This window comes from Achroia grisella, unplaced genomic scaffold (genome assembly GCF_030625045.1).
Source record: "Achroia grisella isolate CSIRO2021 unplaced genomic scaffold, CSIRO_AGI_Agris_v1 utg18832, whole genome shotgun sequence".
In the NCBI taxonomy this organism is placed as follows: Eukaryota; Metazoa; Arthropoda; class Insecta; order Lepidoptera; family Pyralidae; genus Achroia; species Achroia grisella.
Genome location: NW_026712692.1, coordinates 4,978 through 24,104, shown reverse-complemented (window position 1 = coordinate 24,104; position 19,127 = coordinate 4,978). Strand labels below are relative to the sequence as shown.

Sequence of the window (19,127 nt, the reverse complement as noted above, 5' to 3'; positions counted from 1 at the left end):
TTTACGACGCTCTTATTTGACACAATTTTACAATGTTCATATTTGACACAATTTTACAATGTTCATATTTGACACAATTTTACAATGTTCATATTTGACACCATTTTACGACGCTCTTATTTGACACAATTTTACAATGTTCATATTTGACACAATTTTACAATGTTCATATTTGACACCATTTTACGACGCTCTTATTTGACACAATTTTACAATGTTCATATTTGACACAATTTTACAATGTTCATATTTGACACAATTTTACAATGTTCATATTTGACACAATTTTACAATGTTCATATTTGACACAATTTTACAATGTTCATATTTGACACAATTTTACAATGTTCATATTTGATACAATTTTACAATGTTCATATTTGACACCATTTTACGACGCTCTTATTTGACACAATTTTACGACGTTCATATTTGACACAATTTTACAATGTTCATATTTGACACAATTTTACAATGTTCATATTTGACACAATTTTACAATGTTCATATTTGACACAATTTTACAATGTTCATATTTGACACCATTTTACGACGCTCTTATTTGACACAATTTTACAATGTTCATATTTGACACCATTTTACGACGCTCTTATTTGACACAATTTTACAATGTTCATATTTGACACCATTTTACGACGCTCTTATTTGACACAATTTTACAATGTTCATATTTGACACAATTTTACAATGTTCATATTTGACACCATTTTACGACGCTCTTATTTGACACAATTTTACAATGTTCATATTTGACACAATTTTACAATGTTCATATTTGACACCATTTTACAATGTTCATATTTGACACAATTTTACAATGTTCATATTTGACACCATTTTACGACGCTCTTATTTGACACAATTTTACAATGTTCATATTTGACACCATTTTACGACGCTCTTATTTGACACAATTTTACAATGTTCATATTTGACACAATTTTACAATGTTCATATTTGACACAATTTTACAATGTTCATATTTGACACAATTTTACAATGTTCATATTAGACACCATTTTACGACGCTCTTATTTGACACAATTTTACAATGTTCATATTTGACACAATTTTACAATGTTCTTATTTGACACCATTTTACGACGCTCTTATTTGACACAATTTTACAATGTTCATATTTGACACAATTTTACAATGTTCATATTTGACACAATTTTACAATGTTCATATTTGACACAATTTTACAATGTTCATATTTGACACCATTTTACGATTTTGACACAATTTTACAATGTTCATATTTGACACAATTTTACAATGTTCATATTTGACACCATTTTACGACGCTCTTATTTGACACAATTTTACAATGTTCATATTTGACACATTTTACGACGCTCTTATTTGACACAATTTTACAATGTTCATATTTGACACCATTTTACGACGCTCTTATTTGACACAATTTTACAATGTTCATATTTGACACAATTTTACAATGTTCATATTTGACACCATTTTACAATGTTCATATTTGACACAATTTTACAATGTTCATATTTGACACCATTTTACGACGCTCTTATTTGACACAATTTTACAATGTTCATATTTGACACAATTTTACAATGTTCATATTTGACACCATTTTACGACGCTCTTATTTGACACAATTTTACAATGTTCATATTTGACACCATTTTACAATGTTCATATTTGACACAATTTTACAATGTTCATATTTGACACAATTTTACAATGTTCATATTTGACACCATTTTACGACGCTCTTATTTGACACAATTTTACAATGTTCATATTTGACACCATTTTACGACGCTCTTATTTGACACAATTTTACAATGTTCATATTTGACACAATTTTACAATGTTCATATTTGACACCATTTTACGACGCTCTTATTTGACACAATTTTACAATGTTCATATTTGACACCATTTTACGACGCTCTTATTTGACACAATTTTACAATGTTCATATTTGACACCATTTTACGACGCTCTTATTTGACACAATTTTACAATGTTCATATTTGACACAATTTTACAATGTTCATATTTGACACCATTTTACGACGCTCTTATTTGACACAATTTTACAATGTTCATATTTGACACCATTTTACAATGTTCATATTTGACACAATTTTACAATGTTCATATTTGACACAATTTTACAATGTTCATATTTGACACCATTTTACGACGCTCTTATTTGACACAATTTTACAATGTTCATATTTGACACCATTTTACGACGCTCTTATTTGACACAATTTTACAATGTTCATATTTGACACAATTTTACAATGTTCATATTTGACACCATTTTACGACGCTCTTATTTGACACAATTTTACAATGTTCATATTTGACACCATTTTACAATGTTCATATTTGACACAATTTTACAATGTTCATATTTGACACCATTTTACAATGTTCATATTTGACACAATTTTACAATGTTCATATTTGACACCATTTTACGACGCTCTTATTTGACACAATTTTACAATGTTCATATTTGACACCATTTTACGACGCTCTTATTTGACACAATTTTACAATGTTCATATTTGACACAATTTTACAATGTTCATATTTGACACAATTTTACAATGTTCATATTTGACACAATTTTACAATGTTCATATTTGACACAATTTTACAATGTTCATATTTGACACAATTTTACAATGTTCATATTTGACACCATTTTACGACGCTCTTATTTGACACAATTTTATAATGTTCATATTTGACACCATTTTACGACGCTCTTATTTGACACAATTTTACAATGTTCATATTTGACACCATTTTACGACGCTCTTATTTGACACAATTTTACAATGTTCATATTTGACACCATTTTACAATGTTCATATTTGACACAATTTTACAATGTTCATATTTGACACAATTTTACAATGTTCATATTTGACACCATTTTACGACGCTCTTATTTGACACAATTTTACAATGTTCATATTTGACACCATTTTACGACGCTCTTATTTGACACAATTTTACAATGTTCATATTTGACACAGTTTTACAATGTTCATATTTGACACCATTTTACGACGCTCTTATTTGACACAATTTTACAATGTTCATATTTGACACCATTTTACAATGTTCATATTTGACACAATTTTACAATGTTCATATTTGACACAATTTTACAATGTTCATATTTGACACAATTTTACAATGTTCATATTTGACACCATTTTACGACGCTCTTATTTGACACAATTTTACAATGTTCATATTTGACACCATTTTACGACGCTCTTATTTGACACAATTTTACAATGTTCATATTTGACACAATTTTACAATGTTCATATTTGACACCATTTTACGACGCTCTTATTTGACACAATTTTACAATGTTCATATTTGACACCATTTTACAATGTTCATATTTGACACAATTTTACAATGTTCATATTTGACACAATTTTACAATGTTCATATTTGGCACCATTTTACGACGCTCTTATTTGACACAATTTTACAATGTTCATATTTGACACCATTTTACGACGCTCTTATTTGACACAATTTTACAATGTTCATATTTGACACAATTTTACAATGTTCATATTTGACACCATTTTACGACGCTCTTATTTGACACAATTTTACAATGTTCATATTTGACACCATTTTACAATGTTCATATTTGACACAATTTTACAATGTTCATATTTGACACAATTTTACAATGTTCATATTTGACACAATTTTACAATGTTCATATTTGACACCATTTTACGACGCTCTTATTTGACACAATTTTACACAATGTTCATATTTGACACCATTTTACGACGCTCTTATTTGACACAATTTTACAATGTTCATATTTGACACCATTTTACGACGCTCTTATTTGACACAATTTTACAAAGTTCATATTTGACACAATTTTTCAATGTTCATAATTGACACCATTTTACGACGCTCTTATTTGACACAATTTTACAATGTTCATATTTGACACCATTTTATTTTGACACAATTTTACAATGTTCATATTTGACACAATTTTACAATGTTCATATTTGACACAATTTTACAATGTTCATATTTGACACAATTTTACAATGTTCATATTTGACACAATTTTACAATGTTCATATTTGACACAATTTTACAATGTTCATATTTGACACCATTTTACGACGCTCTTATTTGACACAATTTTACAATGTTCATATTTGACACCATTTTACGACGCTCTTATTTGACACAATTTTACAATGTTCATATTTGACACCATTTTACGACGCTCTTATTTGACACAATTTTACAATGTTCATATTTGACACAATTTTACAATTTTACACAATGTTCATATTTGACACAATTTTTTGACAATGTTCATATTTGACACAATTTTACAATGTTCATATTTGACACCATTTTACGACGCTCTTATTTGACACAATTTTACAATGTTCATATTTGACACCATTTTACAATGTTCATATTTGACACAATTTTACAATGTTCATATTTGACACCATTTTACAATGTTCATATTTGACACAATTTTACAATGTTCATATTTGACACCATTTTACAATGTTCATATTTGACACCATTTTACAATGTTCATATTTGACACCATTTTACAATGTTCATATTTGACACAATTTTACAATGTTCATATTTGACACCATTTTACGACGCTCTTATTTGACACAATTTTACAATGTTCATATTTGACACCATTTTACGACGCTCTTATTTGACACAATTTTACAATGTTCATATTTGACACAATTTTACAATGTTCATATTTGACACAATTTTACAATGTTCATATTTGACACCATTTTACAATGTTCATATTTGACACAATTTTACAATGTTCATATTTGACACCATTTTACGACGCTCTTATTTGACACAATTTTACAATGTTCATATTTGACACAATTTTACAATGTTCATATTTGACACCATTTTACGACGCTCTTATTTGACACAATTTTACGATGTTCATATTTGACATAATTTGACCATGGGCTACTTTTAATGTGAAAAAATGGTTTTAAGGGGTTGAAAGGGGAGAAAGAATGGATTGTATGGAAAAATAGTCAATTATAAAGCTATTGATTAAATATAAAAAAAATTATATTCAAAGTTTGTAAAATAATTACCCGTAATAACCTAACCTGACCCAATAAAAGACAAATAAAACAGTTTCATAGTTATCGCTTCAAACATGACGAATTTCCATAAAAAACTTCATGCTCCACGGTAAAATAAAATAGAGCATGAATTTTTTTATGGAATTTCGTCATGTTTGAAGCGATAACTATGAAACTGTTTTATTTGTCTTTGATTGGGTTAGGTTATTAAAAACTTTTTCAATATTTGGTCAATGTCTCTCTTTTACCCGGACGAAGCCACGGGTACAGCTAGTTATTTATATAAACGTCGATTGCCATCTAAAATCAGGTAGACCGACAAAGTTAGCCTTTCGAACCACATAAAAGAATTGTCTCTATGGTTTTCATAACATAAAATAAATCGTATATTGCAGGTTATCGACAAACTCCGGTTTCCAACTAAACAAGAAGCCCAGCTCAAGAATGAAGTAGCGATCCTTCAAAACCTCTCCCACCCAGGAGTTGTGGACTTGGAACGCATGTTCGAAACGCCAGAAAGAATCTTCGTTGTAATGGAGAAACTGAAGGGGGACATGCTGGAAATGATACTGTCGCATGAAAAAGGAAGGTTAACGGAGAGAATTACCAAGTTCTTAGTCGCACAGGTCAGTAACTTCATCTATTGAATACTAGCTGTTCCCGCGACTTTGTCCGCTTGAAATTTAACTTTATTTTTCTTATTTAAAAGATTTTTTCTAAAATAAAAGTAGCCTAAGTTACTTCTTATTACATCAGCTACTATTTACCTGCCAAAGTAAGTCCCGTCAAAATCGTTACATCCATTTCAGAGATTAGGCGGAACAAGTAGAAATAGTAAAAAATGTTATTATTTTGGTGTATGTACATCATTTATATTATATTATTTCATATAGTGTAAAATGGTTATTTCAGTATTACAAACAGACACTCCAATTATATGTATGTATAGGTATAGATGTATAGATATAGGTTAATTATAATATGTATATCATTTAATAAAATTAAATGTACTTTAAAGTATCGTAGAAATATCAAAAATGTCTACAGATCCTGGTGGCCCTAAAACACCTACACGAGAAGAACATAGTCCACTGCGACCTGAAACCTGAGAACGTGCTGCTGTCCACCGACGAGGAGTTCCCTCAGGTGAAGCTGTGCGACTTCGGCTTCGCCAGGATCATCGGCGAGAAGTCCTTCAGGCGCTCCGTTGTGGGCACGCCTGCCTATCTGGGTGAGTGGCATTTATGATGTGGTTATAACATTTAATAGATATATATATAGATACGTTCTTTATTCACCAATTACATACACATAGTACCTATATGTAGTAGACGGCCTTGGTGGTCTAGCGGTTTAACACACCGATTTACTTCTGATGGTCGCGTGTTCGATTCCTCGAACGGTACTAACGTTTGTATTCATGAGTATGATTGTTTGTATCGTATGTGTGTTTTCTATGTATGGTATATTATGTATGTATTTATAAAAAATATGCATTTATTTATATCAGTTGTGTAAGAAAGAAAGAAAGAAAGAAAGAAAGAAAGAAAGAAAGAAAGAAAGAAAGAAAGAAAGAAAGAAAGAAAGAAAGAAAGAAAGAAAGAAAGAAAGAAAGAAAGAAAGAAAGAAAGAAAAATATTGTATATAAATGTAATACCCATAACACAAGCTCTACTTACCGTGGGACTAGATGGCGCTGTGTTTATTGTACACGGTTATTCATTATGATCTTATCAGTATATATCATATAGGTATATCTTATCAGTTAGTTCTTCTCATCTCGAAATCATTCCGAACTGACGGTAGATTTGACTTATCATAAGAGTCTGTAATAGACCATGTAATACATGAATAAAGATATTTTGAATTTTTTTAATTATTTGTCAACCTCGGTGGTCTAGCGGTCTAACACACCGCTTTACGACCGACGGTCGCGGGTTCGATTTCTCGCACGGCACAAACATTTGTATTCACGAGTATGATCAGCCCGAGTGGGTAGGGAAGTGAGCAGCGCGTAAGTGTAAACACGATACTTCCCTTCCATTGGCTCTGCCACTCGCGCTGCCCGGCGCTCCCTCGATTGTCGGTTTTTCGTGCGCGAGTCAAAGGACTAGCAGCGCGAGTGGCAGCGTGTTTTTACATTCAGCCCTCTCGCTCAGTTGTCGCCCGGCTATATTTCCGGCAGCGCAAGTTGTAGAGGAAGCGGCTAAATGCAAACGTAACATTAGCCGCTTATGAACGTTAATTTTTCTATTTTATATTTTTTTCTCTACCGTTCACTATATAGTGGATCTATATAGTGAACGGTAGAGAAAAAAATATATATTGAAGAAGAACTGGCAAGAAACTCAATTGTATTACTTTTTTTTTAAAAGCCAGGTCATTTACTATATATTATATAGCATTCGGATATATCACCTATACTTATTATATACGAGTAGGTGTCTATATCTAATATTAAATGAAATTCCCGTGCATGAACAACTATTGCCATGCACGCTCGTCATTCAAGTAATCGTTTAGTGAGTAATAGGCTTTGCTCAGTAAATATGATTTAACAGATATTTTGAATTTCTTTAAGGGTAATTCTAGAATATTCTATATTGTAAATTTTTATACCTATTGACTTTTTCTAAATGATAGAATAGATTAGAAATAGAATTTTTTTTATTCAAATAAACTTAATATGAGTACTTTTGAATAGTCATAAATTTTTTTTAATCTACCACTCATTCAGAAAGCTGTTTCATCACAAGAAGAACGGGCAAGAAACTTGTGTGTTGCTCTTTTAAATAATCCTTGTAAATTTATATTTCACAAGATACTTGGGGACAGCAAGTTTGATTTTACATCTGGTATTTATTTATTTATTAATTAGAAAACCAACAGCTTACAATCTAATACATTAATCAACAGTACATATCTAGAGAAAGCCATTAACAGGTTTTCGGTGACTTAGCAAAAGAAAATAAAACAGAACGTGGCAAACAGAATAAGGATTAATTTAAAAGTACAAATCAAATATTATAAATTTCACAATATATAAAACTAATAGAACAATTTTAAGAATAACTTTAAGAATTACAAATAGTATCTGAGTTAGATACTATTTATTTATATTATTAGTCACTTGTGTGTGTGTGTGTGTATCTGTAAGAAAGAATGTGTGTGCATGTGTATATTAATATTCTTGTTTGTATTTAACCAGTTGGTTATGTATTCAATATTTTTTTCTTTTTGAGTATTTAATTGAATTAGTGCTAATCGGTGGTTTGTATTCACACACTTAAACTTAAATTGTAAGTAAGAATAAATTATTTAAAAGAGCAACACACAAGTTTCTTGCTTGTTCTTCTTGTGATGAGACAGCTTTCCGAACGAGCGGTAGATTAAAAAAAACGTAATGACTATTCAAAAGTGCTTCAATGTAAGTTTATTTGAATAAATGATTTTCTATTCTATTCTATTCTATTCTATTCTATTCTATTCTATTCTATTCTATTCTATTCTTGTCTATGAATCATCAGCGCCGGAGGTCCTCCGAAATAAAGGGTACAACCGGTCGCTGGACATGTGGTCGGTGGGGGTCATCGTGTACGTGTCACTCTCGGGCACGTTCCCCTTCAACGAGGACGAAGACATCAACGAGCAGATACAGAATGCTGCTTTCATGTACCCGCCCACGCCGTGGAGGGAGATCTCCGCTGAAGGTAGGCACCACACATTCAATATTTTTTTTGTTATAATTTGAACGAGTTTGACCGTAATCTCACCTGATATTAAGTGATGATGTGGTCTAAGCTATTACACGCGAGCTCAAATAATGCCTATTCACTCTTGATTTGAAAGACCCAATGTTGTAAGAGGCAGGAAAAATAGACGCTGGTAGAGAGTTCCACTCCTTAGCTGCTCGCATAAGGAAAGATGATGCAAAACGGTAAATTCTAGCAGCTGGGATGTCAATAGTGTAGGGGTGGAGCTTATCTCAAAGTCTTGTTGTACGTTGATGGAGCGGTGCTGGAGGAATGAGGTTGTGCAGTTCTTGAGCACATTCGCCAAAATGGAGCCGATAGACAAGCTACTTTACGTCGGTGATTAAGACTTTGAAGCCTTCTTGCTCGTCTGTCGATTGAGTCTAGAGCGTCAAGTTGGTACTGAGCGGATCCATCCCACAAGTGGGAACAATACTCAATGCAAGATCGGACCTGTGCTTGGTATAGCGTTAAAAGCTGTCCAGGCGTGAAGTATCTTATCATAACATTTATTTCAAGCAATTAATAATATTTTTATAACAGTAATCTGGTCGGGCCTCCGTTTAGAACCTGGAACCCGACCAGGGGGAGAGGGGGGGGTGTAAAAATAAGATAGCATCCCTTTTAGAAAGGTGAGGTTAAATAGGGATGCGTACAATGGCTTGCATAAGGTAAAAATAAGGAAAGACTCACAGTTGATAGCTGGGGCGATCTCTTGAAAGCTTGATTCCACTAGAGCCGATGCCAGAAGCTTGACTACATTTTTCACTGCCTAAGGGCTAGCCCAACACAAACTGTTATTAGTACATTATCAGTTGATTTGCAGCGTCATCTAGCGTAAAAAAGATGAATTAATCTCGACACGTTACATTTTCAGCCATCGACCTGATCAACAACCTGCTGCAAGTGAAGCAGCGCAAGCGTCTGTCGGTGGACAAGTCGGTGGCCCACGCGTGGCTGCAGACGCGGGAGGCCTGGCTCGACCTCCGCGCACTCGAGCACCGCGTCGGAACCCGCTACCTCACGCACCCCAGCGACGACGCGCGCTGGGCTGCCAACCCCGAGCGCTGACTGTACGTACCCCGCACACTGCACACTGCACACTACACACTGCACACTACACACTACAGCTACACTAGCTACCTCACGCACCCCAGCGACGACGCGCGCTGGGCTGCCAACCCCGAGCGCTGACTGTACGTACCCCGCACACTGCACACTGCACACTACACACTGCACACTACACACTACAGCTACACTAGCTACCTCACGCACCCCAGCGACGACGCGCGCTGGGCTGCCAACCCCGAGCGCTGACTGTACGTACCCCGCACACTGCACACTGCACACTACACACTGCACACTACACACTACAGCTACACTAGCTACCTCACGCACCCCAGCGACGACGCGCGCTGGGCTGCCAACCCCGAGCGCTGACTGTACGTACCCCGCACACTGCACACTGCACACTACACACTGCACACTACACACTACAGCTACACTAGCTACCTCACGCACCCCAGCGACGACGCGCGCTGGGCTGCCAACCCCGAGCGCTGACTGTACGTACCCCGCACACTGCACACTGCACACTACACACTACAGCTACACTAGCTACCTCACGCACCCCAGCGACGACGCGCGCTGGGCTGCCAACCCCGAGCGCTGACTGTACGTACCCCGCACACTGCACACTGCACACTACACACTGCACACTACACACTACAGCTACACTAGCTACCTCACGCACCCCAGCGACGACGCGCGCTGGGCTGCCAACCCCGAGCGCTGACTGTACGTACCCCGCACACTGCACACTGCACACTACACACTGCACACTACACACTACAGCTACACTACCTCACGCACCCCAGCGACGACGCGCGCTGGGGTGCCAACCCCGAGCGCTGACTGTACGTACCCCGCACACTGCACACTGCACACTACACACTGCACACTACACACTACAGCTACACTAGCTACCTCACGCACCCCAGCGACGACGCGCGCTGGGCTGCCAACCCCGAGCGCTGACTGTACGTACCCCGCACACTGCACACTGCACACTACACACTGCACACTACACACTACAGCTACACTAGCTACCTCACGCACCCCAGCGACGACGCGCGCTGGGCTGCCAACCCCGAGCGCTGACTGTACGTACCCCGCACACTGCACACTGCACACTACACACTGCACACTACACACTACAGCTACACTAGCTACCTCACGCACCCCAGCGACGACGCGCGCTGGGCTGCCAACCCCGAGCGCTGACTGTACGTACCCCGCACACTGCACACTGCACACTACACACTACAGCTACACTAGCTACCTCACGCACCCCAGCGACGACGCGCGCTGGGCTGCCAACCCCGAGCGCTGACTGTACGTACCCCGCACACTGCACACTGCACACTACACACTGCACACTACACACTACAGCTACACTAGCTACCTCACGCACCCCAGCGACGACGCGCGCTGGGCTGCCAACCCCGAGCGCTGACTGTACGTACCCCGCACACTGCACACTGCACACTACACACTGCACACTACACACTACAGCTACACTACCTCACGCACCCCAGCGACGACGCGCGCTGGGGTGCCAACCCCGAGCGCTGACTGTACGTACCCCGCACACTGCACACTGCACACTACACACTGCACACTACACACTACAGCTACACTAGCTACCTCACGCACCCCAGCGACGACGCGCGCTGGGCTGCCAACCCCGAGCGCTGACTGTACGTACCCCGCACACTGCACACTGCACACTACACACTGCACACTACACACTACAGCTACACTAGCTACCTCACGCACCCCAGCGACGACGCGCGCTGGGCTGCCAACCCCGAGCGCTGACTGTACGTACCCCGCACACTGCACACTGCACACTACACACTGCACACTACACACTACAGCTACACTAGCTACCTCACGCACCCCAGCGACGACGCGCGCTGGGCTGCCAACCCCGAGCGCTGACTGTACGTACCCCGCACACTGCACACTGCACACTACACACTGCACACTACACACTACAGCTACACTAGCTACCTCACGCACCCCAGCGACGACGCGCGCTGGGCTGCCAACCCCGAGCGCTGACTGTACGTACCCCGCACACTGCACACTGCACACTACACACTGCACACTACACACTACAGCTACACTAGCTACCTCACGCACCCCAGCGACGACGCGCGCTGGGCTGCCAACCCCGAGCGCTGACTGTACGTACCCCGCACACTGCACACTGCACACTACACACTGCACACTACACACTACAGCTACACTAGCTACCTCACGCACCCCAGCGAAGACGCGCGCTGGGCTGCCAACCCCGAGCGCTGACTGTACGTACCCCGCACACTGCACACTGCACACTACACACTGCACACTACACACTACAGCTACACTAGCTACCTCACGCACCCCAGCGACGACGCGCGCTGGGGTGCCAACCCCGAGCGCTGACTGTACGTACCCCGCACACTGCACACTGCACACTATACACTACAGCTACATCCGCTACATCACTATAAACAGGCCATAAAATAATTATTTCCAATATCTATCTTTATAATAAAAATTACGTGTCACTTTGTTTGTCCGCGATGGACTCCGAAAACTACTGAACATATTGCAAATTTGATTTGCACATTGTGTGCAATTTGATCCAACTTGAAAGATAGGATAGCTTACATCTCAATTTATAGTCGCAATATATATTTTATTAGCAGACAAACAATATGACACGTAATTTATATATATAAGGAAAAGACTAGCTGTACCCGTGACTTCGTCCGCGTGGAATTTAGCTCTATTTTTCTAAAACAATAGTAGTCTAAGTTACTCCTTATTACATTATCTACTTGCCAATAAAAGTCCCGTTAAAATCAGTGCAGCCATTTCAGAGATTAGCCGGAACAAACAAACAGACAGACAGACAAAAATTGTAACAAATATTATTTCGGTGTATGTACCGTACTTATATTCATATGCATGTAGTAAAAACGGTTATTTCAATATTACAAACAGACACTCCAATTTTATTTATATGTATAGATTATTATTATTATTATATTTGTCTGCTCCAAATCTTTGCCTTCCCAATTCGTTGTAACTGTGTATTAATATAATGTCAATAAAATCTAATTCTATAGTCTAGTATAGATTTCTATTCCCCGGCAGATCAAAAACGAAGCCTCCGGACGAGGCTCACAGGGCTCCACGGCCGAGGAAAGGCATCCGGCTCCGGTGGAAAAAGCTCCTCGTCGGAGTGAGGTAGGCGCCGCCCGCTCACAGCGCTAGAACGTTCTAGAACATTTCTATTTCCGTGTGGAGAACGGAGACATTATATTGTTGTATTAATTTTGTACAAGTTACCACGACGCGACGGGCCGCCTTTGAATCTCTTGCTTCAAAAAGCAACACCAACACAATTGCAAGTTAGATTTGATCCATATCATTACCAATATCTACAACGCTTATATAAACTGGTGATATATTTTTTTATGTTTATATAGAATATACATAAAAACAAGCCTGCAAAACCATTTTATCTATGGGTCTTTATTTTTTTAAAAGAGCACTAATATCTATGGTTTTTCGCAACGAGGTATGATATGCGTAAAGCAGATGAAATTTATTGAGTGCACTGATGAGCCCAACAAATGGTCCATCTATGCACTCGCTTGCATATCTACTAATTAAATAATATTTATTCCAATTGAATATCTCAATTACTATAAATATATATATATATATATAAGTCTACTAGTATTTCTTGGTTCGCTTGTAATGTGTACGCCGAACAGAGGCGGCCTGACGCGTCGTTAGCTAACGTTAAAAACCACTGCATTCCTACGTTCGTAGCTATTTTCGACGATTTTAGAAGTATTTTTATATGAATTTTTTAATTTATTTACAACGGGAATTTTAATGTTATTAAATTAAGTTATTAACTTATACTAAGTACCTAATAATTTTATTTTGTTGTGAACAAAATGTACGACAGATGAATGGAGTGTAGAGTATGATAGTTATTACTGCCTTTACACGTGCGCTCTTTAGCGCACGAAAGAAGGTCTATATAAATGTAGACAGAGACCGAGAGATACCGCGCGCGCAAACAGTGAGCATACCCGTGTTCTTCAATGGTGCGTGCTTTAGCGCCTTTTTATAATAATTAATCAATATTTCAAAATGAAGGATATCTGACTATAGAGCAAAGACTTTATAGAGGTATTGATAATTTATAAATCAGAATCGTGTCTTTGAAAAATAAAATATGTGTAATAAAATATATTTTTTTAAAAGAAAGTGCAATAACTTGATATATACGCGCTATCATAAGCGAAAGAGAGAACACAAATAATAGTAAAATGCAATCGCACAGGAATGCGCTCATTGGCTTTCCCGCGCTAAATAGCGCGTGAATGTTCTGGAATATAAATTATGTGGAATTAAAAAATAAGATTATAAAGAAGTGTATATAAGAATGACTTGAAACATACATGCATTCACGCGCAAAAGTGTGATCACAAAAAATAGTAAAATGCAATCGCACACGATTGCACGTGCAGTCTTTCCCGCGCTGAATCGCGCGCGATCTGAACACGCGTGTAAAGGCAGCTATTTACACATAATAATTTAAATATACATCACAATACGCGGTTTTATGTATTTTATATTCTATTCTAAGAATTCTAATCTTCTGTTACGTAGAGTAACAGAGTTTCCAACATTTTTTATCTGCTGATATTTTTTTTTTATTTACGTATTTTTATTGTGTAAAGACATGGTCCTCATTCGGTTGAATAGTGGCGTTGCTTTTGTTCGTTGTAGACTGTATTTTTTTTAATTGTTTGACGTAATTTTGTAATTGTATTGATCAACAAACTTAATACCTATGGATTTAAGTAACAGTTGTTTAAAAATATAGATGTCACAAAATGGACAGAATAGAATAGAAAATCATTTATTTAAATAAACTTACATTACATTGTAGCACTTTAGAATAGTCATCACATTTTTAATCTACCGCTCATTCGAAAAACTGTTTCATCACAAGAAGAATAAGAAAAAAACTTGTGTGATACTCTTTTAGATAATTTTGTTGTTACCTTATATTTTAAGTTGAAGTGTGTGAATACACACTACCAACTGGTTCAGTAAATCAGTCGTAGTGCATAGACAGAATTGTCCAGGGAATTAAAAAAAAATGTTATTATAGAACTTCCTCCTTTTTTGAAGTCGGTTCAAAGTATGCAAATCCGTCACAATGTGGTTGATACTCGTATCGAATACAAGCAACGCCGCCGGTTCTAAATAGTGTAATGATATTGTTATAGTATATGTGCAGCTGCTCTGTACGAGGAGCGCCTCCGCGGCCTAAATAGGTTAATATTATATATAGATATACAATTTTAGTCAATACTTATTATAAATAAGTGAATGTTGGATAGTGTGCGCGTACAACAGTGAGTGGTGTATACGGGTGTATATGGGTGCAGTGCATAGTCTAGACCAGTGATTCTCAACCTTTATATTGTAGACACTTTTAACAATTTCAATATATGGCCGCTCACAAGAAATAGATCTTTAAATTACTTACCTCTAACGCACTAATTATGATAAGGATTTGAAATGTTCGAAATAAAATAATATGTACTACAAAAATAACTGTTTATCTGTAGGTTTAATTACAAGTTAATAATTTATATATCTATTTAGAATTTATTTTTTCCTGGCACATAAAGCAATGGTTGAGAATTACTGGACTAGACGTTACATTGAGGTATTATATAGCTACTAGAGAAGACGTAACGAAACATTACTCATGGGACACGACGAAAGTTTTATATAACATGTTATTGACTTGTTATGTATTTGCTGGCAATAGTCAATAGGATTGTCAAACTGATTACATTGAGGTATTATATATGTATATACTAGAGATGACGTATCTAAATATTACTCATGGGACACGTTCCTAACGTGTCCCATGAGTAGTTAGTATGTTAGGATTCAATAGGAGTATATCTTGAAAAAGTCTACTGACTTGAAAAAGGCTAACATAGTCGTACAATTTATTGCCTCCTACGTTGTATAAAAAAAACAATATAGAAACATATTGTAAAGTCAAGATTTTTTATTATTTTACACTTGACGATTATTTTAGAATAAGTAATAATTTGTAGAGTGTAAAGCCTATTGTAATTCATTCTTATTCTTTTTTAGACATAATAATATGTTATTAGCTATTTTTTATCAATAAAGGCTTGTAACGAACGTTCAACAAGAAAAATGAATTGCGGTGATGCCGTAAAGATCTGCGGTTTTAAGTTTCTCTAGCACTTCAATACATAATGCCTCAATGACGATTACTAACCCTATTTCAAAAATACAGTATCATTTGAAATGTATAATATTATATGAATATCATTGAATTGAAGATAATATAGTGTACGCGCACACAATATTTATAGATAGATAGATAGACTTAGATATAATTGAAGATACACATATTGTATTAGTTTTTATAATGTTCGCTAGATGCATAGACAAGAAATGCCAACAATATACGGTAACCGACAGTGCCAATGCCACGTAACCTTCCAACTAATATTACTAAGTAATTATTGAGAATATTCAAAGTTTAGTCACAAATTTAGCGTCAAAACTGCTGGTTAGTAATTGGGAATAGACAACGTTAGTCGTAGAAAGTTAAAGTCTTGGCGGAAGCTTACCCAAGAAGCAAAGTAGAAATTTAGAAAATAATTTTGAAATGGTCATTTTTATTTTTATTATTATAAAATTAAACGGTGATGCAGGATCTGGTAGGAATAGAATAGAATAGAATAGAAAATCATTTATTCAAATAAACTTACATTGAAGCACTTTTGAATAGTCATAACATTTTTTTTTTAATCTACCGCTCATTCGGAATGCTGTCTCATCACAAGAAGAACAAGCAAGAAACTTGTGTGTTGCTCTTTTAAATAATTTATTCTTACTTACAATTTAAGTTTAAGTGTGTGAATACAAACCACCGACGTTACGAAGTTAGATATAGAACACGGAGACTTTTTTACTAAAATTTGATTATTATTTGTAAAAACTAAAGGGGCAGACAAAAAGGGACGTGCAGTGTAGTTTATGGTAGGTTCATGTAGGTGCAGACTGGGCGTGGCGTTACGCCGGTTATAAGTACAAATTAACGCCGCACGCATAGACAAAACATAGACAATCTTTTTAAAATATTCTAATGAATTTTGTTTATGGAACGCGTCGCTTACAAAAGGTATTACTCTTGACAGAACTGCACGAGGGGGGGTGCAGTGAGTCCACCCTCTTTACTATTCTGTTATGACATTTATCAATAATTTTATTAAAAAACTAGCTTTTGTCCGCGGATGCGCGCGTGTTAATTTATCCCCTTAGGGGTGGAATTTATCAAAATCCTTTTTTACGGGATGCCTACGTCATAGTGGATTTATGCATGCAAAGTCTCAGCCCGATCGGTTTAAAATTTACAAAGTTTCATACAAACTTTCAACCCCTATTTTATCCCCTTGGGGGTAGAATTAATCAAAATCCTTTCTTAGCTGATGCTTACGTCATAATATCTACCTGCATGCCAAATTTCAGCCCGATCCGTCTTGTGGTTTGGGCTGTGCGTTGATAGATCACTATGTCAGTCACCTTTGAGTTATATACTCGTATATTTAGATTTAAACACAATTAGAGACCCCACAGATTCCATGGAAGGAATGAAATTTGTTTTAAGACTAGCTGTTCCTGCGACTTCGTCTGCGTTGTATTTAACTTTCTTTATCTAAAATAAAAATAGCCTAACTTACTCCTTATTAAATCAGCTACCTGCCAAAAAAAGTCCCGTCAAAATCGCCCCAGCCATTTCAGAGATTAGCCAGAGCAAACAGACAGACAGACAAAAATTGAAAAAAATTATATTTTAGTATATGTTCCGTATTTATATCATTCATTTAGTAAAAACGATTATTTCAATATTACAAACAGACACTCCAATTTTATTTATATGTATAGACTACATTCCGCTGTTAGTCTCGATTTCCGCATTGTTTCTTGGGAAATGTAATTTAATTTGATTATTATTATCAATGGCTTTTATCTTTTACGACTAACCCCTACTCTTATAAGTATTTAAATTAAAACTATTACAATATTAGCTATGATTACATTATATTTAGAAAGATTACCCAATGTACTGGCCGATGTAGACCCATTTTCTACATGAAATAACAGTAACAACTGAAAATAAGTTTTCAGTCCAAACAAATTAAGGTCCATTTTGAAATACGTCGAATTACGTTGAAATATACACATGTTATGATTATATATTGTTTAGATTTTGTAAATTACATTTACAAATAAGATATATATTACAACGAAATGCAGCCATTTTACAATGGATAATTATAAACGTTCAGTAATTTAAAAACAAAGTATAGTGAATCTATGGTTGTTAGTTTCTGTCATTTAAAATGTAATAAATAGTAGACTATGTGCACTGTAGCATGCTAGCGACAGTTGCTTCATTGAACAGTTGCTAAATTTGATTTACTACAGTTATTAATGATTTCATATATTACGAATGTGGTACAGCTGAAATACTAAGGCACACTTTTTCTTTCGGACTACTCTAATGCTGTTGGCCGCAGCTGGCCTTTACAGCTTCACCGGACGTTAGGGGCGAGTGCAGATGGCACTCCAAACCCGCGGAAGGACTTAACTCCTGCCTGACGGATACGACTTTAGTCTGAGGGCACCACTAGAGGTTCGAACCTCGGCTCAGGCCGTCGTAATTTCGATCCCCGTTTGAATTGGACGGGGGATCGATCGGAGGGGCGCCGGTGAGGCATAATTTATAAGTTGCGGCAACTTTCAAGAGTGAAACGAAACTGTAACCCGCACCATGCTACAGTGCACATGGTATAGCAATACTATTTCTATATCCTAATGCTAATATTCAACCGCTTCCCCTGCTACTCGCGCTGCCGGAAATATTGCCGGGCGACAACTGAGCGAGAGGGCTGAATGTAAACAAGCTGCCACTCGCGCTGCCAGTCCTTTGACTCGCGCACGAAAAACCGACAATCGAGGGAGCGCCGGGCAGCGCGAGTGGCAGCGCCAA

The 19,127-nt window shown here is 36.8% G+C and overlaps 1 protein-coding gene across 1 annotated transcript in view; it reads left to right on the top strand.

Annotated features, from left to right (window-relative positions):
• Positions 1-10,000, top strand: part of LOC131841698 (serine/threonine-protein kinase D1-like) — a 32,334-nt gene extending 22,334 nt beyond the window's left edge. Inside the window, exons 12-15 of the mRNA XM_059190014.1 lie at positions 5,573-5,803; positions 6,225-6,408; positions 8,705-8,887; positions 9,807-10,000. Of these exons, the coding sequence (XP_059045997.1) occupies positions 5,573-5,803; positions 6,225-6,408; positions 8,705-8,887; positions 9,807-10,000 (792 nt within the window). The remainder of the gene's footprint in view (positions 1-5,572; positions 5,804-6,224; positions 6,409-8,704; positions 8,888-9,806) is intronic.
• Positions 10,001-19,127: the final 9,127 nt, after the last annotated feature.